The following is a 23,523-nucleotide window of genomic DNA, read 5'->3' on the forward strand; positions in this document are numbered from 1 at the left end:
GATGGAAGACCATGGCGGGTGAGAGACACACAGAAACACCATGCAGAGAGAGTTTGGGTATAGAGTTTATTTAGTGGGTTATAGAAGGGAAGGGGAAGAGGGAGAGGGAGAGATACAGAGAGAGAGAGAGAGACAGAGAGACAGAGGGAAAGAGAGATGGAACAGAAATGGAGAGAGAGAGAGAGAGAGAAGAATCAGTCACTTCAGAAGAGGGATTGGAAGAGAGGGCACAGGTTGAAGGAGGCAGAAGATCTGTTTGCCTTGTGAAGGGGGAAATGGGCAGGGCTTGTCTCTTAAAAAGATAGAGTACCCAAGTGGCAGGACAAGCCAGTAGTAGATCATAAGACACAGATCAGGCAGAATACTTTTTCTATTTTGATTGTATTTCTCTATGTGTCCATGTGTGCAATAAGAAATGTGCACTAATATATTACATATCTGTGCAGATGCACTAACCTGTGCATCTGTGGGTCCAGGAGCTTGTGGAGGACAGAGGCCAACACTGTGTGTCTTCTTATGTCATTTTTACCCCCACCCCTTTTATGGAGCCAGGGTCTCAGCCTCGCTCTGATCCTGGAACTCACTGATTCAGATGTACAGACTGGACCCACCTATCTCCATCTCCCAGCATTGGGGTTAGCCTCATGCTCTCCAGATGAACATGGTAACACATGTTTTTAATCTCACTACTCGGGGGGCAGGTGCAGGGAGGTCTCTAAGAGTTCGAGGATCCAGGGAAGATTAGATGCCACAACTAAGATCATCCCCAGGGATTATAAACAAGACATCTCCTTTACCTTGTGAATTTGCAGGGACATGGCCACCACTGCAGACAGCTCTTGGCCAGACTCTGGCTCCTTCTGGCTGAAGGTGACCCCTTTTGGCTTCCAGAGGATCTTGAACTGGCTGAAGGAAGTATACAACAACCCTCCAATTTATGTCACAGAGAATGGAGTGTCCAGACGGGGGGACCCAGAACTCAATGACACCGACAGGATCTACTACCTCCGCAGCTACATCAATGAGGCCCTCAAAGGTGAGAGCTCCCACCTCACTGCCTGGCCCCAGTGAGCCCCTTCATTGCTGGAGAATCAGTGTCTGCAGGACGGTAGCCTGGCCCCTCGGGGACACTAATGACAAGGCCCTTTGCTCAGAGGATTTTGAGCCTTTGCTTGAGGCTAGAATCAGAGGTCTTTTTCCTTCCTAGACTCACCTACCCACAGCAAGTAAACCCATTTTCCTGTACTGGCCTGAGATCGTTCCTGACCCTAGTCTTTCTTGCTGTTTGGCATCTCTGCACATTGCTTTCCTCTGTGAGCAGACAAGAGTTGTCTGGTGGCTCTAGAGCTGTTTGTTTGCAAGGTAGAAGCACTGGGGTGGTAGCTAAGGTGGGAAAGGGCTCGCTGTTTAACCGTGAGCCCTGGGTTCAATTCCAGACACCATGTGGAAAGCTGGGTGTGGTGGTGGGTGTTTGTAATCCTGGCACTGGGGAGGGAGAAAATGGGGGACCCTTTGGTCTTTTTGGCTGGTAGCCTAGCCTACTTGTCTAGAAAAACAAGGTGGACAGAACCTGAGGCTCATCTCTGTCCTCCACATGCACCACACAGCACTCACATGGACACATAGCTACAAACTATGTGTGTGACATATATATAAACCTCGGGCTCTCCTGCAGTAAAGGGAACAGACAGGAGGTCTTACTACAGCTCAGATCAGATCTTTTGCTTCTAAACGCTCCTGTCTCTCCATGGGTATTTCAAGGTCCTGACTCAGACCAATCCCCGAGCTACAGAAGAAAGCTGTGGGGTTAGCTCAGGCTATCCAAGCTCCATTCAGAACGGAGCCTTTGTAGAAAGATACCAATGGTCCCGCATGTCCACTGTAGAGGACCTGCTAGCACACAGGAAGGGCCTCACAGTTGGAACTCACGCTCTACAAAGCAGAACAATGGGGACAGCTATGAGCCCGGCTTCTAAAGTGTTCACACTCGGCATGATTTTTAGCCACTGTGCAGGATAAGGTGGACCTTCGAGGATACACAGTATGGAGCGTGATGGACAACTTCGAATGGGCCATAGGCTTTGCAGAGAGGTTTGGTGTGCGCTTTGTGAACTGCTCAGACCCTTCTCTGCCAAAGATCCACAAGGCATCAGCCAAGTTCTATGCCTCTGTAGTGAGCTGCAATGGCTTTCCTGACCCTGCACAAGGACCTCACCCTTGTCTACAGCAACCAGAGGGTAGGTGGCCCTGGGAGGGACCAACACTGTGTGATCAAGGGTGTGAGGGATCTGCTGTTTCCACCCACCTTCCTCTAGTTCCTGGCCTTCTCCTGCTCTTCTGTCCCCTCCATTCATTAGCATGTGCTCCAGGCACCTTTGGGCTGCTGCAGGTCTCTCCAGAGCCTGTCTTACCCTAGAGACTGGGCCCTGCTGTGGGAATGAGCAGAGCTAGATTCCTCCAGTCCTACCTCAAAGTCGCTGCTGCACCTTCAATGAGAAGGACTGACACCTCCAGGTAGTTTCTAGGTCACTTTAAGGATTGTATAAACAGTATGGCCAGTACTTACTGGGAAGCTAAAAATTACACGTGGCTATGATACCCAGTATCACACAAACAGCATACAGATGCATAGCCCTACAGTCTGAGCATCTGAGTGGTAGAGGCAGTGGAATTGAAGTTTAAGGTCATCCATGGCTCCCTAGCTAGCTTGAGGATTTTCTGGGCCACATGACACCAGTCTCAGGGGAAAAAAGATGTGTGCATATGGGAGGGGCACAGTGAGAGGGCTCATGACTCAGTAGGTAAAAGCTCTCTGGAGTGAGTTCTATACTAGGAGTACAAAGTGGAAAGTGTCCTCTTGAAGGTTGTCCTCTGCTGCTTCATGAACCTCCTGGTGTGCACAAGTACAAAAACAACAAAATAGTGAAAGGTGTCCATGCTGACCGCACAGCGATTAGCCTTCTTGCTGCGTTTGTTTGAAAGGAGGGTACTATGCAGCCTCTGGACTGTAGACTCAGCAGGACCTTTCCGGAACTGTTACAATCTGGTAGCTAACAGTGCCAGAGCCTGATCCCCACTGTCCTCTCCTAGATGCTGAACCCACTGCCAGCCCTGTGAAGACAGAAGTGCCCTTCCTGGGGCTGATGCTGGGCATCACAGAAGTACAGACGGCGTTGTATGTGCTCTTCGCTCTGCTGCTTCTTGGAGTCTGTAGCTTGGTGTTTCTATTGTACAAATACTGCAAGCGCTCCAAGCACCGGGAAACACAGCCAAGTGAGCGTGACCTGAGTCCAGTGTCCTCCTTCTGAGGAGTCGCCAGCTCCTCAGTTGTGCAGAGAAGCCTGGGTTGTTTAGACAGGCCTGCTAGTACCGATTCCTGCCACAGTGGATCTCCTTTCCAATGCTTCCAGCACTGTGGGAGATGGTTTCCATCTTGAAACTTTTTAAATTCTCAGTTGTAATAAAAGCATCTTCAATATGGGAATTTTGAACTCTGAGAAACCTGCAAAGACCCTGTGGGCATGCAGAGACTCTGAACTAAATAAGTAGACGTGAAAAGGAGGTCTAACTGTGATACTACATGCTTGTCTATAATCCTCGCACTCAGGAGGCAGAGGCAAGAGGCAGGAGGCACTCCAGTTTGAGGCCAGTCACTGCCACACAGTGAAGCCCTGTTTGGGGGTTAGAAGGAACTGGGGTGGGGGGCAGTAGGGGGTCAGGGACATGGATGGCATGATGGAAAAATACATGCCTATAAGACTCAAGGATCTGGGTTCAATTCCTAGCCCCTCACCGCCAGTGTTTGGCTAACTTTAAAAGATTGTTATGTGGTTAGAGAGATGGTTCAGCAGTTAAGAGCACGAGCTGTTCTTTTAGAGGATCTGCATTTGATTCCCAGTTCCCACATGGCAGCTCATATCTGTGGGAAACTCCAGGTCTTGGGGATCCAACACCCTCATCTGGCCTCCCTGGAAACCAGGCACTCATGTGATGTGTAGACTGACATACAGGGAAAATACCCATACACAAAAACAATAAGAATTAATAATAAGTGAGTGATTATGTTAGAAGGTTTGTTTCTTATGAGCATTCCTATCCTCAAGTTTTTAACCGTTTGGATACTAAGTTAGCAGAAGAACATTTTGGGGTCCTCAGGACATCATAGCAATGAACAATCACCTGCATTGGATTCTGCTGTGCTGAGGCATCATGTCCTCTTGTGACTCAACATGTGAGAAGACTATTTGAGCAGTTTGGGGAGAAGTTCTGAACCCAACATCCCAACTTTTTTTTCTCTCATTGTTTCAATAATAGGGCTAAGTTCTCCTTATGAATATAAGAATATATTATAAAATACCCATCCATTAGGTTCATATATTTCTTGTCATTATTTAAAATTTTCATTTATTTTACATCCTTATCAGTTTCCCTTCCCCTTTCATCTCCTCTTGTCTTTTCTGACCCCCATCTCCATCCACCCCTCCCCACCTCTGTTCAGAAGGGGGCAGGACTCCCATGGGTGCCAACAAAGCATGGCCTATCAACAAGATATTCCATAACAAAACCAAACTCAAACAATACCTATCCACAGACCTAGCCCTAGAGAAGGAACTAGAGTGAAAACTCCAACCCAGGAAAGTTAGCTGCATTCAGGAAAACACAGCCAACTTTCTAATATGAACCTTGAAGTTACGAGAACCGTACTGTACAGACAAAACTTAGATCCTACATGATGATTTGTAACCAGGATCCATTTGACTCAGGACTAAGGGAATAAAAGTACTGGAAATTATTCTTATCTTACTTCTTTCAGTCATCAGAGAGATTGAGCTTGACTAGGGTTTTATCAGGGACAGGGAGGAGGGTTGGTCAGAGGGCAGAGGGTGGGTTTGGCCAGGGTTGTTGTTAATCTAGGACATGCAGGAATGCTACTTGTGCTGACTTCATGACATTGACTTAGGGAAATTGGAACTGCTAGTCTCGTGAGCGGACAGGGGTGGAGTTGGTCCTTAGGCTATGATTAATCACTGAGAACGGGTGCTGTTCAGGCCAGAATGGGGGTGTCTCCAAGGTAGATGGTCATACTCTTGTTCCCTCAGTCTCACTATGTAGGTCAGGAAGTCTCGAACTCACAGAGGCACATGCTTCTGCCTTCCAAGGTGCTGCGATTAACAGTGCACACCAGCATGCCTGGCTAAATTGTGATTTCCTAAAAGTGAGATTTTGTTTGCTTCTTTGCTTTTATTATTAGTTTTAAATTTCTGAGATAGGGTCCTATGTCTCTCAGAGTATTCAGCAGAAGATTATCTTGAACTTGTGAACCTCCTGCCTCCAGCTCCCGGGTGCTCCAGCCTGAATACAGGCATGCGGCACACACCTGGGTAATGCAGTGCTCTCATTGAACTTTGTGGATGCTGGGCAAGCACTGGACTAACCAAGCTACAAACCCGGTCCTAGTTTGACATCTCTATAAACTCTTCTAAACGGTATCCGTTCCCACGATTTGTCGCTAACGTAAAAGGAAATAGGCCTGGTTCTTGATTTGTCATGTTTTAGCCTGGCTCCATTAAGAAAGCAGAGTTCAGAGAGGCAGTGTGTCTCATATCTGCAATCTGAACACCTAGCAGGCAGAAGCAGGAGGATCTCTGTGAGTTTGAGACCAGCCTAGGCTACCTGGTGAGTTGTAGAGCAAGCAGATACATACTGAGATTCTGTGTCTAACAAAATAAAACAAATATATATCTGGGACCCACAGGGTCTACACATGCACACAGAGAGAGAAAAATATATCAAGGTGCTAAGACTCAGGTGTCCCCACCATCTCCTCTAGTAACTGTTATTTATTTACTCACTCCTTTATTTGCTTATTCATTTTGTTTTTGAGAAAGGGCCACATGTATCTCAGGCTAGCCTAAGTCACTGTATAGCTGAAGATGACCTTGAACTCCTGACCTTCCTGCCTTTACCCCCCTCCCCAAGTTCTGGGTTATTGGCATGAACCACCATGCCCGGTTTCCATCATGCTAGGGTGGAACCCAGGCCTTTGTGCATGCTAGCCAAACATCTCTGCTGGACCATATCCCCAGCCCAGGGTCTCTGCTGATCTAAGCTAATAGTTCCCTATGGGGAAAGAGCACCTCAGGAGAGAGGAGCCCAGGTAAGAGCCTCCTATTGAGGGACATTCTTTTTTATTTTTTGAAACCAGTTTCTCTGTGTAACCCTGGCTGTCCTGGAACTTAGTCTGTAGACCAGGCTGGCCTTGAACTCAGAACTCAGGGATCCATCGACCTCTGCTTCTGGAGTCCTGAGATTAAAGTCATGTGCCACCACTGCCCGGCATTGGAGGACACTGTTGTGTGGGTGTTAACAGTAGGGAGAATTTTGCTGGAAATATCAAGAGACAGAAAAGGATGGATACCAGTGAAGGTAGGGGATCATGCAAAAGGATAGGAAGTCAGCGCCAGTATTAGACAGACATAGGGCAAAGCAGGGAGTCCAGAGTCAGAGAGAGGCACACACTGCTCAGGCCCATTGAAGGCCCTGGGGGTTTGCACTTCTCAGAAGGAAACCAGACACTGTCCTGCGTTTACCCCTGAGCTTTGCAGAGGGCCAAATACCAGTTCAAAGGTTGTTGCTGACAAGGATTTTTGTGATCAGCACTTTGTTCTCTAGATAGCAATTCTCATTCAGTAAATTAATTGAGATGGCATTTAATCAGCAAGGGATTTGTTTATCCAGAACCTTATCGTGACTGGTTTTCATTTTTCTGAGCTAGCAGATGTGGAATCTGGTGGACACTGGGGATAACTTGATTAGAAAGGCATTGGGGAGCTAGTGAGAGTTGGGCATTAAGGGACTGAGTGCTTGGCTCTCAACTGGTGCCTTACCTGTGAAACAGCTGACCTGTGGGAGACAAGGGCAGTGATGAGCTCGTGAGATCCCAGCCTGAGCAATAGTGTGGCCAGCCAGGCATTTGAGGTAAGTGTGTGTGTGTGTGTGTGTGTGTGTGTGTGTGTGTGTGTGCGACTACCACTACTGTATTCTCATGTTTAAATTCTGAATTTAAAGTTCTTCAAGCATATGTAAGTTACAGACCAGGCAGAATCCCTTTTTTTCTATTTTGATAGATTTTCTATGTGTGTTCATGTGTGCACTAATAAATGTTCAATAATATAATATGTGTGTGTGCAGATGTAACCTGAACATCTGTGGGTGTGTGTCCAGGTGCTTCTGGAGGCCAGACCAACACTGGGTGTCTTCTGTCACTTTTACACTTTTTACCCCTATCTCTTTTTTGGAACCAGGGTCTCAATTCCTCTGATTGTGGAACTCACCGATTCAGCTAGACTGACTGGACTCACCTATCTCCATCTCCCAGCATTGGGGTTAGCCACATGCTCTCCGGTTGAACATGGTAACTCATGTTTTTAATCTCACTACTCAGGATGCAGATGCAGGGAGATCTCTAAGAGTTCAAGGGCCCAGGGAAGGTTAGATGAAACAACTAAGATTATCACCCTGGGAGTTATAAACAAGACATCTCCTTTACCTTGTGAACTTGCAGGGGCGTGGCTACCATTGCAGACAGCTCTTGGCCAGACTCTGGCTCCTCCTGGCTTAAGATGACCCCTTTTGGCTTCCAGAGGATCTTGAACTGGCTGAAGGAAGAATACAACAACCCTCCAATTTATGTCACAGAGAATGGGGTGTCCAGACGGGGGGACCCAGAACTCAATGACACCGACAGGATCTACTACCTCCGCAGCTACATCAATGAGGCCCTCAAAGGTGAGAGCTCCCACCTCACTGCCTGGCCCCAGTGAGCCCCTTCATTGCTAGAGCATCAGTGTCTGCAGGAGGGTAGCCTGGCCCCTCGGGGACACTAATGACAAGGCCCTTTGCTCAGAGGATTTTGAGCCTTTGCTTGAGGCTAGAATCAGAGGTCTTTTTCCTTCCTAGACTCACCTACCCACAGCAAGTAAACCCATTTTCCTGTACTGGCCTGAGATCGTTCCTGACCTTAGTCTTTCTTGCTGTTTGGCATTTCTGCACATTGCTTTCCTCTGTGAGCAGACAAGAGTTGTCTGGTGGCTCTAGGGCCATTTGTTTGCAAGGTAGAAGGACTGGGGTGGTAGCTCAGGTAGGAAAGTGCTCGCTGTTTAACCGTGAGCCCTGGGTTCAATCCCAGACACCATGTGGAAAGCTGGGTGTGGTGGTGGGTGTTTGTAATCCTGGCACTGGGGAGGGAGAAAATGGGGGACCCTTTGGTCTTTTTGGCTGGTAGCCTAGCCTACTTGTCTAGAAAAACAAGGTGGACAGAACCTGAGGCTCATCTCTGTCCTCCACATGCACCACACAGCACTCACATGGACACATAGCTACAAACTATGTGTGTGACATATATATAAACCTCGGGCTCTCCTGCAGTAAAGGGAACAGACAGGAGGTCTTACTACAGCTCAGATCAGATCTTTTGCTTCTAAACGCTCCTGCCTCTCCATGGGTATTTCAAGGTCCTGACACAGACCAACCCCGAGCTACAGAAGAAAGCTGTGGGGTTAGCTCAGGCTATCCAAGCTCCATTCAGAACGGAGCCTTTGTAGAAAGATACCAATGGTCCCGCATGTCCACTGTAGAGAACCTGCTAGCACACAGGAAGGGCCTCAGAGTTGGATCTCACACTCCACAAAGCAGAACAGTGGGGACAACTATGATCCTGGCTTCAGGAGACCTGGCACACAGGTGTCTTGATGTGAAGAGTTCACACCTGGCATCTTTTTCAGCCACTGAGCAGGATAAGGTGGACCTTCGAGGATACACAGTATGGAGCATAATGGACAACTTCAAATGGGCCATAGGCTTTACAGAGAGGTTTGGTGTGCACTTTGTGAACTGCTCGGACCCTTCTCTGCCAAGGATCCCCAAGGCATCGGCCAAGTTCTATGCCTCTGTAGTGCGCTGCAATGGCTTTCCTGACCCTGCACAAGGACCTCACCCTTGTCTACAGCAACCAGAGGGTAGGTGGCCCTGGAAGGTACAAACACTGTGGGGTCAAGGGTGTGAGGGAGCTGCTGTTTCCACCCACCTTCCTCTAGTTCCTGGCCTTCTCCTGCCCTTCTGTCCCCTCCATTCATTAGCATGTGCTCCAGGCGCCTTTGGGCTGCTGCAGGTCTCTCCAGAGCCTGTCTTACCCTAGAGACTGGGTCCCGCTGTGGGAATGAGCAGAGCTAGATTCCTCCAGTCCTACCTCAAAGTCACTGCTGCACCTTCCTTGAGAAGGACAGACACTTCCAGGTAGTTTCTTGGTCAAGTTAAAGGATTTTATAAACACTACAGGTAGTTCTTATGGGGTGACTAAAATATGTAAATGACTATGATAGTAAAAGACCTTTATCCAGTTCACACTGTTGTTTAGTTGCCTAAAGTGATGCTTGAGACAGGATTGGGGATATGTCTCAGATGATAGAGAGCTCACCTAGCATGTTCATGGTGATGGGGGTCAATACACATTGTAACACAAACGGGATGCAGTAGCATATCTGTGTACTCTGAGCATGTAAGAGGTAGAGGCAGTAGAATTTGAATTTCAACATCATCTATGGCTAACTTCCTAGCCTGAGGCCTGTGGGGCTACATGAGACTGGTCTCAGGGGAAAAAGCATATGTAGGGGGAAGGCACAGTAAGGTGGCTCATGGATCAGTAGGTAAAAGCACTATAGCCTGTGTTCTATATTGGAACCCCAAATTGGAAAGAGAGACTTCCTGAAAGTTGTTCTTTGCCCCTACATGAACATCATGGTATATGCACACACAAAACCAACACAATAATGAAGGGAACCCACGCTGATAACACAGCGGTGAGCATTTGTTGTGTATGTTTATGAGGGGGATACTATGCCACCTCTGGACTCCAGGATCAGCAGGAACTTTCCAGAATGCCAGAACCTAAGCTCCATTGTCCTCTCCTAGATGCTGAACCCACTGCCAGCCCTGTGAAGACAGAAGTGCCCTTCCTGGGGCTGATGCTGGGCATCACAGAAGCACAGACAGCGGTGAATGTACTCTTCGCTCTGCTGCTTCTTGGAGTCTGTAGCTTGGTGTTTCTATTGTACAAATACTGCAAGCGCTCCAAGCCCCGGGAAACACAGCCAAGTGAGCGTGACTTGAGTTCAATGTCCTCCTTCTGAGGAGTCGCCAGCCCCTCTGTTGTGCAGAGAAGCCCTGTGCCCTGTGCCCTGTGCCTGCTAGCACAGACTCCTGATCACAAAGGTCTCTTCATCAAGGCTTCCTGAACTGTGGGAGATGGTTTTTATCTTGAAGCTTTCTAAGTTCTCAGTTTAAATGAAAAAGCATCTTCTTCAGTACTGGGAATTTTCCTGTGGACCCCGAGAAGCTTGCAAGGTCCCCTGTGGAAATGCAGAGACTGAACTGTCTAGTGGTTCTGTGTGTTCATTTCAGTGTCTGATGGCAGACTCCAAACTAGATAAGTAAATGTGAAAAGCAGGTCTAACCGCGATACTACATGTCTGCCCGTAATCCTAGCACTCAGGGGACAGAGGCAGGAGGTGCTCCAATTTGAGGCCAGCCACAACCACACAGTGAAATCCTGCTTGGGGGTGAGAGGGAGCAGGGATGTGGGCGGTAGAGGCCAGGGACATAGATAGTACGATGGAAAAATACTTGCCTATCAGATTCAAAGATCTGGCCTAGCCCCTCACCACCAGTGTTTGGCTAACTTTAAAAGATTGTTACATGGTTAGAGAGATGGTTCAGCAATTAAGAGCACCAGCTGTTATTTTAGAGGACCTGAGTTTGATTCCCAAAGCCCACATGGCAGGTCATGTAGGAAACTCCAGGTCTAGGGGATCCAATGCCCTCTTTTGGCCTCCCTGGAAACCAGGCAGTCATTAAAGTATAGACAGACATGCTGGAAAATTACCCATACACAAAAACAATACAAATTTAACAATAGGTAAGAGTGAGTATGTCTGTAGCTTGGTTTCTTACACACATTCCTATTCTGAAGTTTTTAAATCCATTAGATACTAAAAGATGGAGGAGGAGCCTTGTGGGGTCCTCAGGACAGCAGAGCAATGAACAACCACCTGCGCTGGATTCTGCCGCGCTGAGGCATCACTGTCCTCTTTGACTCACCATGGAGGAAAGGCTATTTGAGTAGTTTGGTGAAAAGGTCTAACCCATTATCCCAACTTTTCTTCAGTCATTTAAATTATGTTTTAACAATAGGGCTAAGTTCTCCTTTGAATATAAGAATATATCATAAAACACCCATTCGTGAGATTCATGTATTTCTTTTCATTATTTAAATTTTTTAATTTATTTTACATCATGATCACAGTTTCCCTCCCCTTCCATCTCCTCTTGTCCTTTCTGATGCATCCACCGCTCTCCTACCTCTGTTCAGAATGGGGCAGGACTCCCATGGGTGCCAACAAAGCATGGCCTATCAACAAGATACTCCACGACAAAACCAAACTCAAACAATACCTGTCCACAGACCCAGCACTAGAGAAGGTACTAGAAGGAAAACTCCAACCCAGGAAAGTTAGCCTCATCTGTGAAAACACAGCCAACTTTCTAAGTTTAACCTTGAAGTTATGAGAACCATAATGTATATACAAAGCTTATTCCTATTTTTTTAATTTTATTTATTTTTATTGAGCTCTACATTTTTCTCTACTCTCCTCCCTCCCTCTACCCTCTCCTTCAACCCTCTCCCAAGGTCCCCATGCTCCCAATTTACTCAGGAGATCTTGTCTTTTTCTACTTCCCTTGTAGATTAGATCCATGTATGTCTCTCTTAGGGTCCTCATTGTTGTCTAGGTTCTCTGGGATTGTGATTTGTAGGCTGGTTTTCTTTGCTTTATGTTAAAAAAAAACACTTATGAGTGAGTACATGTGATAATTGTCTTTCTGGGTCTGGATTACCCCACTCAAAATGATGTTTTCTAGCTCCATCCATTTTCCTGCAAAATTCAAGATGTTGTTATTTTTTCTGCTGTGTAGTACTCCATTGTGTAAATGTACCACATTTTCCTTATCCATTCTTTGGTTGAGGGGCATTTAGGTTGTTTCCCGGTTCTGGCTGTACAAAACTTATTCCTAAAAGATGATTTATAACCAGGATGCATTAGACTCAGTACTAAGAGAATAAATAGTACTAGAAATCACTCCTATCTTACTTCTTATGTCATCAAACTTCATGTGCACTTAGATTTTGAGTAAGGTCACACTTTTAAAGTTAATTCTTGATCTTTTGTATTGGCAAACAGAAAAACGATGAGGCACAAATCAACCATCAGAAAACAAAGAGAGGGGCTGGAGAGATGGCTCAGAGGTTAAGAGCACTGACTACTCTTCCAGAGGTCCTGAGTTCAATTCCAGCAACCATATAATGGCTCACAACCATCTGTAATGAGGTCTGGTGCCCTCTTCTGGCCTGCAGGTATACATGCAGACAGAACACTGTATACATGATAAATAAATAAATCTAAGAAAGAAAGAAAGAAAACAAAGAGAACCCACCTCCTTTCCAGGACAGGCAAGTCCTCAGATCAACGACTAGGAGACCACTGGCTTTTCACTGCTCTTGGTAATTAAGCATGCTAAAGGAGGGTTCCTGAGCCTGCTGCACACTGTCATCATGTATAATACAAGTCAGAACTCCCGCCACCTCAGTCTATTTCCTGCCATTCTTCTGCTTTGGAACCTCCCCTGCAAGATCTTAATAACCCACACATCTGTCTTTATGAACTCACCTGTGCAGCGAACTGCCTTGCTTCTTCTAACGGAGCATCAGAAGGGAACTGACTTGTAAAGGTAGAGCCGTCAGGCAGCCGGAACTGAATTCTTGCAATGGTGCTATGAAAAAAGAAAACAGTCAAGCTGCAGTCAGTGTCGTTCACCACCAGACAAAGGCCGCTGAGATAGACCAGGACACTTGCACCCCAGCTTGATGATATGACCTTGCTCCCATGGTGGAAGGAGAGAACCCTAAGCTGTCATCTGACCTCCATGCATGCACCATGGCTTGCTGTTTCCACTCCCATAAATAGTTCTTTCTTTCCTTCCTTCCTTCCTTCCTTTGCTTCTTTTTGTTCTTTCTTTATCCTTAATTCAGTTAAGAGTAGAAATGATATTTTGAGGCAGGCAAGATGGCCCAGCAGGTAAAGTACTTGCCATGCAAGCCTGTCAACCTGCCATCCTATCACAGGGGAATCCCAGGTTAGAGGCAAGCCTGGGCTATGTCCCCAGTGAAACCTTGTCTCAAAAAAAAACAAGGGCCTGGTGAGATGACTTAAGTTCAACCCCTAAGACCCTTCCTCCACGAAAGAAGGAGAGAACTAATTCCTGAAAGCTGTTGTTTACATTCATATGGACTCCATGGAACACACACAACACCCATCCCAGGGCCAAAATAAATGTTAAACTTCTTTTAAACTCACAAAATAAAATATTATATAGAACCATGTAGAAACCGTACACAGAAACCGTAGAATATTTCATGACTTCCTAAAATGCCCCTGATTCTATTAGCAATCACTCCCTTTCCTCTCCCAGGCCTTACCAACCATTAACTGGTTTGCCCAGGTGGAACCTTTCATCTAAAGGAATCAAGTGTGGTCTTTCATACAGCATTGTGTCTTCAAAAGTCATCCAATGCTCTCTCAGTTCTTGATACTTTTATTGCTGAATCTCTTCTTAAATTGATGAAATTTATGATCACATTTTGTCTTTTTTAAATATCATAAATGTTTGTGTACAGGTTTTTTTGTGGACATGTTTTCAATCTTTGTATTGGCTGGTTTTATGTCAACTTATTACCAGCTAGAGTGAACAAAAAGGAAGAAGTCTTGCCTGAGAAAATATCTCCATAAGATCTATAAGTAAGGCATTTTCTTTTGTAAAAAAATACTAATTTATTTATTTTAAAAACAATCTTTTCTCATTTTTCACATCGATCCCAGTTTCCCCTCCTTTTCCTCCCTTTACTTCCCCCACCGTGTCCCCCATCCACTCCTCAGAGAGAGCAAGTCTTTCCATGGGGAGTCAACCAAATCTGACATGTCACTTTGAGGCAGGACCAAGGCTCTCCCCCCTCTATTTAGACTGAGCAAGATACCCCCCCTCAGAAGAATGGACTCCAAAAAGCTAGTTCAACTAGTAGAGATAAATCCTTGTCCAACTACCAGTGTCCCCACAGAGGTCAGTTTGCCTCTGCTACAGAGTGCTAGGATTAAAGGCTTGTGCCATCATGCCCAAACTGTTGCTGTCTTTTAAAACTGAATTATCCTAGGCGGTGTGATATGCGATCTTTCTGATTGTTTCTTTTTGTGAGAAAGTTTTGCTGTGTAGCCCAGACTGGTCTGAAACTTCATATATAACCCAAGCAGCCCTCAGACTTGCTGTGTTCTTGATTGCAGTTCCCTAGAGGTTAGAATTATAGGTACACAGCTAACACCCGGCTTGCTTATGGGCCATTTCTGTGCCTTCTTTAGAAAAATAACTATCCCAATCTTTTCCCCATAAAGGAGTTATCTTTTCATTGTTGAGCTATAGAAATGTTTTTGTAGTGCAGGTATAAAATCCTTAGTAAGTATATACTTGGATGTATTTTCTCCAGTTCCTTATACATTTCAAGATTAATAATCCTATAAAAGTCAGGAATGGAGGGATGGCTCAGCAGTTAAGAGAACTCACTGCTCTTGCAGAGGACCTGAGTTTGGTTCCAGCCGCCAGGGTTGGGAGCTGCCTTGACTGTAGCTTCAAGGCACCCAGCCAACATCATCTCTCACCCTTGGAAGTTGCTTTTGAGATTAAAAGAAGAGAGAGGTTTAATTTGTGTGTGTCTGTGGAGAGCATATGCAAACATGCCTGCACGCACACCTTCACAGAGGCCAGAAGAAGGCACAGGGTGTCTTCTGTCACTCTCCACCTAGTCCTTTGGACCTGGGGCCTGTACGGTCTCAGCTAGCCTGGAAGTCAGCCAGTGTAGGCCATGTCCTGTGTGCTCCGTGATTGGAGCTGGGTTAGACATTTGGTGGACTCCGGGCTCGTTACATGAGTGCTGGGTTTTAAATTCAGGTCCTTATGCTCACACAGTAAGCATTCTTTTATGTTTTATTTTATTTATTTTTTGTTTTGTTCGTTTATTTTTGAAGACAGGGTTTCTCTTCAAAACAGTCCTGGCTGTCCTTGAACTCACTCTGTAGACCAGGCTGGCCACAACCTCACAGAGATCCACCTGCTTCTGTCTCTTGAGAGCTAGGATGCTTATGGCTTGTTCCACCACCTCCTGGCACAGTGAGCATTCTTAATTGATGAGCCATCTTTCCAGTTCCAAACATGACCATATAAATATTATGACTTCTGAGGATGGAAAAGAGTATTTGTCTATGCATTTCGGTTTTAATCCTTTTAATAATCTTTTTCTACTTTTAACTCTATAAGAGTTATACTTTTATTAATTTATCAAATATTTAATTGCATTTTCTTTCTTTTTTGTTGTTTTTGTTTTTTATTCATTTATAAATTTATTTTGTTTTTCGAGACAGGGTTTCGCTGTACCTTTGGAGCCTATATTGGAACTGCCTATGTTGACTAAGCTGGCCTCGAACACACAGATGTCCACCTGCCTCTGCCTCCAGAGTGCTGGGATTAAAGGCATGCCCCACCACCACCTGGCCAAAAATTTATTGCAATTTCTAATAAATTTTAATTATCACCAGTTTTTGAGCATTGTTTTGTTTTTATTTATGTATATGTGTCAGTGTGTGTCTATGTGAATGTATGCCAGTAATATAGGGGCCCTTGGAAGCAGGAAGACGGTGTTAGATCCTCTGGAGCAAGAGTTGCTACAGGTGGTTTTAAGCTACTTGATGTGGGTGTTAGGAACTCTGCCAGATCAGCAAATGCTCTCACCTAACCTCTGAGCCATTTCCCTAGCCTTTCTGAGAAATCAAAAGTTTTAAAAAGTGTATTTTTGAGACATTCTCACCATGTAGTCCTGGCCAACCTGGAAATCACTATGTAGAGCAGGCTAGCCTCAAACTCAGAAGAGAGATCTGTCTGCCTTTCAAGTGCACCACCACACGAGGACATAATATTTGATTATGAAAGTTAGCAATTGTCCAATATCAAAAAACACCTAAATCCTAATCAGGAGCTGGGCTTGGTGGTCCATGCCTTTTAACCCAGCAGTTTGTAGGCAGAGGCAGGTAGATCTCTGTGAATTGAAGGCCAGGCTGGTCTACATAAACAATTTTAGGTTAGCAAGAGCAACACAGGGAGATTATATTCAAAATAAACAATAAAAATAAATGAGAGAAACACTATCCAGCACCAGGCACATCTCACATAGCGTGATGTCTATAAGGTCAAGGAATAAACACCATACATAAAATTTTTTAGGTTCATATGAAGACTTTACACATTTAAGATTTGAGGGTTTTTTTGTTTTGTTTTGTTTCTTTCTTCATTTAGGCAACTATCAAGGATCTGAGTTGTTATACAAAAACAGATGGACTTGCTCCATATCCGCGAAGAAAGTCTGGCACAAAATTGGTGTTCAGTGTTTGCTGGAAGTCTGGAGATGGTGGCACACACCTTTAATCCCAGTCCTCAGGAGGCAGAAACGTGTGGACCTCTGTGAGTTCAAGGCCATCCTGGTCTACAGAGCAAGTTCCAGGACAGTCTCCAAGTGACACAGAGAAACCCTGTCTCAAAAGAAAAAGAAAAAAAGAAAAACAGAAGCAAAAACAAAAACAACCAGTGTTTGTTGAATGACCACAGGAATAAATAATATTCAGATATGCATATGAGAGCCTAATTTAGGAAGGTAAATGCTCCTCCATTGTTGGTGGGAATGCAAACTTGTAAGCTGCTTTGGAAATCAGTCTGGTTATTTCTCAGAAATTTAGGAAATAATCTACCTCAAGACCCAGTAATACTGCTGTTGGGTATGTACCCAAAAGATGCTCAATTATACTAAAAGGACATGTACTCAACAATGTTTATAGCTGCATTATTTTATTATTTTATTTTATTTGGTTTTTCAAGACAGGGTTTCTCTGTAGCTTTGGAGCCTGTCCTGGAGCTAGCTCTTGCCCAGGCTGGCCTCGAACTCATAGAGATCCTCCTGCCTCTGCCTCCTGAGTGCTGGATTAAAGGCGTGCGCCACCACCGCCTGTAGCAGCATTATTTGTAATATCCAGAACCTGGAAGCATCCTAGATGCCCCTCAACTGAAGAATGGATAAAGAAAATGTGGTGCATTTGCACAATGGAGTACTACACAGTGGTTAAAACAACAACAACAACAAAAATAACAAAAACAATGACATCATGAAATTCGCAGGCAAATGGATGGATCTAGCAAAAACCATATTGAGTGAAGTAACCTAGACCCAGAAAGGCAAATACAAGACGTATTCACTCATAAGACATAAAGCAGGGAAAAACTAGCTTGCAGGGCACAACCCCAGAGAAACTAGATAACAGAGAGGACCCTAAGATAGACATACATGGATCTACATAGAAAGGTGAAAAAGACAAGATCTCCTGAGAAAATTGGGAACATGGGGGCGGGGGTTCAGGAGAGAGTAGAAGCGGGGAGGGGAGGAAGAAAGGGGAGTGGATCAAAACATGTAGCTCAATAAAAACAATTCTTAAAAAAGCAGCTGCCGGGCTTGTTATGGCCCAGTGGTTCAGCACACTGACAGTTCTTCCAGAGGACGCAGGGTCCCAGCATCCACATGGCAACTAACAAACCTCTGCAACTCCTGTGTCAGGGGATCCAACACCCTCTCCTGGCCCCTATGAGCACTGTATGCATATGGTGTACATACATATACATGTGTGAAACACTTATACCCATAAAAAATAAAAATAATTTAAAAAAGAAAACAACTGCTTTAAAATTTCCCTAAATTTTGACTTGTGCCTAAATCTTTTGAAAGTCTCTCTCTCTCTCTCTCAAAACTGATGTCTTATGCAGATCACAGTGTAACAAATTCTTTGTTTCCCTGGGATGTTTTTTAGACAGGGTTTCACTGTGAGGCCCTGACTGGCCTGTGACTCTCGTTGTAGACCAGGCTGGCCTTGCACTCACAGAGCTCCATCTCCATGTCTCCTGAGGGCCAGGATTAAAGGCTCACATCACCATGCCCAGCTAGAGAATCTTTAAAAACTGTGCCTTCTTAGAAAATTCTTAATAACTAGGAGGGGGTAGGGTAGCACATGCCTTTAACCTCCGCACTCTGTGAGTTTGAGGCCAGCCTGGTCTACACATCATGTTCCAGGGCAGCCAGGGTTGTAATGTGAGACTCTGTCTCAAAGAATAAAGTAACATGAAGAAAATAACTCTAAAATGGTTTTGAGTGGCCAGAGAGATGACTCAGTGGTTAAGAGCACTTGATGTTCTTCCAAAGGACCAGAATTCAGCTCCTAACACTCATGTAAGGGAGCTCACAACCATCTGTAGCTCCAGGCCCAGGGGATTTGACACCTCTGGTCTCTGAGAATATCTCCACTCTCATGCACATGTCCACATCAGATCCACACTCCTACATATAATGAAACACATAAACACATCAAAAACAAACAAATAAACAAAGAACAACAAACCTCCCCCCCAAAAAAACAACCCTATCCTGGCCTAATATAATGGATTCAGGGTAAACGCATGGACCAGGTGGCCTGAGTTTGAGCCCCAGAACCCATGAGAAGGTTGAAGGCAAGAACTGACTCCACACTGTTGTCCTCTGATGTCCAAATATGTCATGACACACAGGCACGCCAGTGATGGGGTTGGAGGCAGAGCTGTTTAGAGCACTTGTCAGTCTTGTATAGGATTCTTGTACAGGTTCAGTTCCCAGCACCAATATGGTGACTTAGCAACCATCCTAGAGGACCCACCACCCTCTTCTGCCTGTGAGGGTACCAGGCAAACAACTGGTACACATATGTTGATGAAGGCAAAACACTCATACATGGGAAATAAATAAATCTTAAGAAAACAAATTTTTTGAAGAGTAGTCATGTTGTGTGGGGGAGAAAAATATTGATAATTAAACTAATTATGAATTAATTTTTATTTTTTAAAAATTTTTATTGCTTTATAAATAATAACATTCAAAATTTCAACTTCCTCCCCTCCTCCCACTTTCCTCCCACTCCCCCACTCCCCCTCCACCCTCCACCCTCCAGTACCACAGGGTACTCTCTCTGCCCTATGGAAAGTCCAAGGCCCTCCCGCCTCCATCCAGGCCTAGGAAGGTGTGCATCCAAACGGACTAGGATCCCAAAAAGCCAGTACATGCAGTAGAAACAAATCCAAGTGCCATTATCATTGGCTTCTCAGTCGGTCCCCATTGTCAGTCACATTCAGAGAGTCCGGTTTGATCACATGCTCGTTCAGTCCCAGTCCAGCTAGCTTTGGTGAGCTCCCATTAGATCAGGCACATTGTCTTAGTGCGTGGACCAACCCCTCGCAGTCCTGACTTCCTTGCTCATCTTCTCCCTCCTTGTGCTCTTCAACTGGACCTTGGGAGCTCAGTCCAGTGCTCCCATGTGGGTCTCTGTCTCTATCTCTATCCATTGTCAGACGAAGGTTCTATGGTGATATTGAAGATAGTTATCAGTCTGACTACAGGACAAGGCCAGTTCAGGCACCCTCTCCTCTACTGCCCAAGGACCTAGCTGGGGTCATCCCTGTGGACTCCTGGGAACCCCTCCAGGACTAAGCCTCTTGCCAGCCCTAAAATGGTTCCCTTAATTAAGATATCTACTTCCCTGCTCCCATATCCACCCTTCCTCCATCTCAACCATCCCACTCCCCCAAGCTCTCCCCAATCCTTCCCTTCTCCCTTCTGTCTCTCCCTCTCTCCTTCCCCCCACCCCACCGCCACCCTCACCCTCATGCTCCCAACTTTTGCCCAGCGATCTTGTCTGCTTCCAATTTCCTGGAGGATCTATATATGTTTTTCTTTGGGTTCACCTTATTATTTAGCTTCTCTAGGATCGCAAACTATGGGCTCAATGTCCTTTGTTTATGGCTAGAGTTCAATAATGAGTGAGTACATGCCATATTCACCTTTTTGGGTCTAGGTTATCTCACTCAGGATAGTGTTTTCTATTTCCATCCATTTGCATGCAAAATTCAAGATGTCATTGTTTTTACTGCTGAGTAGTACTCTAATGTGTATATGTTCCACACTTTCTTTATCCATTCTTCCATTGAGGGACATCTAGGTTGTTTCCAGGTTCTGGCTATTACAAATAGTGCTGCTATGAACATACCATAGTAGCACAGACAATAAGAGCAGCAATGAATAAATGGGACCTCCTGAAACTGAGAAGCTTCTGTAAAGCAAAGAACACTATCATTAAGACAAAAAGGCAACCTACTGAATGGGAGATCTTGCCCAACACTGATTCAGACAAAGGCCTGATCTCCAAAATATATAAAGAACTCAAGAAACTAGACATTAAAATTCTAAATAACCCAATTGAATATGGGGTACTGAACTGAACAGAGAATTCTCAACAGAAGAAGTTCAAAAGGCCAAAAGATACTTAAGGTCATGTTCAACTTCCTTAGCGATCAGGAAAATGCAAAAAAAAAACAACTTTGAGATACCATCTTACACCTGTCAGAATGGCTAAAATCAAAAACACCAATGATAACCTATACTGGAGAGGATGTGGAGTAAGGGGACCACTCCTCCATTGCTGGTGGGAATGCAAACTTGTGCAACCACTTTGGAAATCAGTGTGGTGGTTTCTCAGGAAATTCAGAGTCAACCTACCTCAAGATCCAGCAATAACCACTCTTGGGAATATACCCAAGAGATGCCCAATCATACTACAAAAGCATTTGTTCAACTATGTTCATATCAATTTTTCTTAACTATTTCAATTCAGTACAGAATTCTGAAGACAGAAGCCCAGGTTGATATTCTTTCAATTCGTAAATGTGCTATTGTGTGCACTGTGTGGTAGGGACTGAAAAGTCAGCGTGCATGGAGAAACAGTATCACAAACGTCAGAGGATCAAGCATTTCAGATAAAGGTAGACACCAGTGGCTCACTTCTCTGGTCCCAGCCCTTAGCTGGTTCAGTTAAGGGAGTTCAGGGATTCTACTGGCTGCACAGAAAGGCGCAGTCTCAACAGGAATGAGGGAGCACACAGCGAAGCTCACCAGCGCTATCTGCTGCTTGATGCGCTCTCGAGCCGCTCGGTCTTCTGCCTTTTCTCTGCTTCTTTCTTCTAACATTCTTTTTGCTAATTCCTCCTCTTGTTTCCTCTTATAATCCAACATTTCCTTTCCAGGTTTTCTCCTTTCAATTTCCTTCTTAATCTCTCTCTGAAATAAAGAAAAGTGTGATGAACCCAAACCATAATCCAATCTTCTGTCCCAGACAATATTCTGATGTAAGGAAAGCTGAATATAGAGTGCAGTTAATCTGTCTGCTGCTGAGATGGCTCAGTGAGTACAAGTGCCTGCCGCCAAAGTTGACTCTATGGACCCACATGATGGAAGGAGAAGATGGTTGCTGAGGCAACCGGTGTCCTTAAATCACTGAGCTGTCTTCCCCCTCCTATCCCCGGTTCGATTCTCTGAGTTTGGTTTTTCTAGACAGTCTTACTAGCTCTGGCAGATCTCAAAGTCACTATGTCCACTCAGCTGCCCTCAACCTCAGAGATCCACGCACCTCAGCCTCCTGAGTGCTGAGTTAAAGATGGGCATCACCCTTGTTTCACGGGGAACAGATTGGAGAGGGGTTTGTGTTTCTTGTGTCAGATTTCATCTGGTTTGTTCAGGTATTTGCAACTTTCTGTCCTTACATGAAGTTTGTTGCTGTAACCTTCAATTCTAGCAGGAATGAAGATTCTTTAAGAGACCTTCAACCCTGTTCCTATCGGTAGAGACCAATTTGAACAAGGAAACTCTTGGAATTAGTATTTCCCTGGAATTCCATGCAGCCTTGGGGTAGGGCAAGAACAAAAGCTGAAACTGAGTTTCAGTCGGGGGGGGGGGGGGGGAGGGACTTGTCTTCCGGGAAGGAACTGCACAAAGGCACACAGGTCAACACTTCTCAGACCGCTCTGCAGGAGAAACTGAATGGACAGTGAGGGGCAGGGCCACACCTTGACCAGAACTGCTGTGCTGTGCCCTTTATTTAACCTTAAACCTCATGGGACTGGAGAGATGCCCAGTGGATAAGAACACTGCTGCTCTGCGGAGGACCCGGTTTGATTCCCAGCATCCATGTGGTGACTCAAAACCATGTGTAACTCCATTTCCAGGGGATCCGACACCCTCTTCTAGCCTCTGAGGTCACCTGGCATGCATGTGGTGTTTCTCCGTGTTCCCCTGGCTGTCCTGGAACTGCTTAGTAGATCAGGTTGACCTGAAACTCACAGAGATCTCCCTGCCTCTGCTTCCTGAGAGCTGGGATTAAGGACATGTCACCACCATCTTGGAATAAATCTTTAAAAATGACAAAACTCATGTCACAACCCTGAAGATGGGGCTGGAAGTTAGAAGTTCAACACGCCCCTTTATTTTCTCCACCATGCCCACAGTGAATATTCTTTTTGTTTTTTTCACTGTTATGTATCTGGCATTTGGGGGGCCTTAGTGACTGAGCTTAGCCTGTTGGGCTACCAGGGTTCAGACACCCTAACTGTAGCACAAATATTGGAGTTCAACCCAACAACCAGAAAAGCAAAGCAGCCAAGCCACTACAGAAGTCATATCTCTACCAAGGCTGGGCGACCAGACACTCAGCAGACTAAGCCTCTCTCTCCTCCCATTTTATATTCCCTGTAGTGCTGGCATTAAGGGCATATGACTCCCTAGTACTGGGATTAAGGGTATGAGCCACCACCACCTGCATTTCTTTCTGCATTGATCTTGTGTAGCCCAGGGTGAATTTTAACTCACAGAGATCCATCTGCTCTGTCTCTCAAAACCTGGAATTAAAGGTGTGTACCTCCACTGCCTAACCTCTAGTGTCTTAGCTTTGCCCTCTTATATTTAGGCAAGCTTTATTTATTATATCATTATACCTAACAATTCCAATAACATTATCTTACGGTTTGTGCATTTGCAAAGACTAGGGTGGAGTAGACAGCTCGATGGTAAGGTGCTTGCTGTACAGCAATACGGACCTGAGTTTTGATGCTCAATGTCCTTGTAAAACACCAGATGTGCTGACACAACTGCAATTCTGCACTGAAGAGGCTGGGACAGGCAGCTCCCCAGGGCTCACAATCGGGGAAGACGCCCAAGATCTACCTCTGGCCTCCACATATTTGTGCACACACAAGTTCATGAACATGTATACAGCAGCACAGACAAGTTTTTGTTTTGTTTCTATGAAGATTACACTGTTTGAAGTTACCAAGTTCTCATTTAATGATCCTAGATAACACAGTTAAATATTGTGGGGATAATCACTGTTTTTTACAGCTTCAACTGTGTTATAAGGACCGGAT

General features: G+C 45.2%; 2 protein-coding genes across 4 annotated transcripts; both read left to right on the top strand.

Moving 5' to 3' along the window:
- Positions 1–591: 591 nt before the first annotated feature.
- LOC148122149 (lactase/phlorizin hydrolase-like) lies at positions 592–12,191 on the top strand. Of its 3 annotated transcripts, none has more exons than XM_087906563.1 (5): positions 5,793–6,978; positions 7,305–7,414; positions 7,644–7,788; positions 8,784–9,017; positions 9,970–12,191. In XM_087906563.1, the coding sequence occupies exons 2-5, from the start codon at positions 7,412–7,414 to the stop codon at positions 10,185–10,187; spliced, it is 600 nt and encodes a 199-aa protein (XP_087762689.1). In that variant the 5' UTR covers positions 5,793–6,978; positions 7,305–7,411; the 3' UTR covers positions 10,188–12,191. The 3 variants fall into 3 exon arrangements, with proteins under 3 accessions (XP_087762688.1, XP_087762689.1, XP_087762687.1); XM_087906561.1 differs by having other exon boundaries at positions 6,663–6,978; positions 7,565–7,788; XM_087906562.1 differs by lacking the exons at positions 5,793–6,978; positions 7,305–7,414 and adding an exon at positions 592–664 and having other exon boundaries at positions 7,565–7,788.
- LOC146895002 (lactase/phlorizin hydrolase-like) lies at positions 755–4,070 on the top strand. Its single transcript, XM_087906560.1, has 3 exons — positions 755–1,036; positions 2,004–2,237; positions 3,091–4,070. Exons 1-3 carry the CDS (start codon positions 817–819, stop codon positions 3,306–3,308), a joined length of 672 nt encoding a protein of 223 aa, XP_087762686.1. The 5' UTR covers positions 755–816; the 3' UTR covers positions 3,309–4,070.
- Positions 12,192–23,523: the final 11,332 nt, after the last annotated feature.

The sequence above is a fragment of the Myodes glareolus genome, chromosome 5 (genome assembly GCF_982192425.1).
Source record: "Myodes glareolus chromosome 5, mMyoGla1.1, whole genome shotgun sequence".
Taxonomy (NCBI): domain Eukaryota; kingdom Metazoa; phylum Chordata; class Mammalia; order Rodentia; family Cricetidae; genus Myodes; species Myodes glareolus.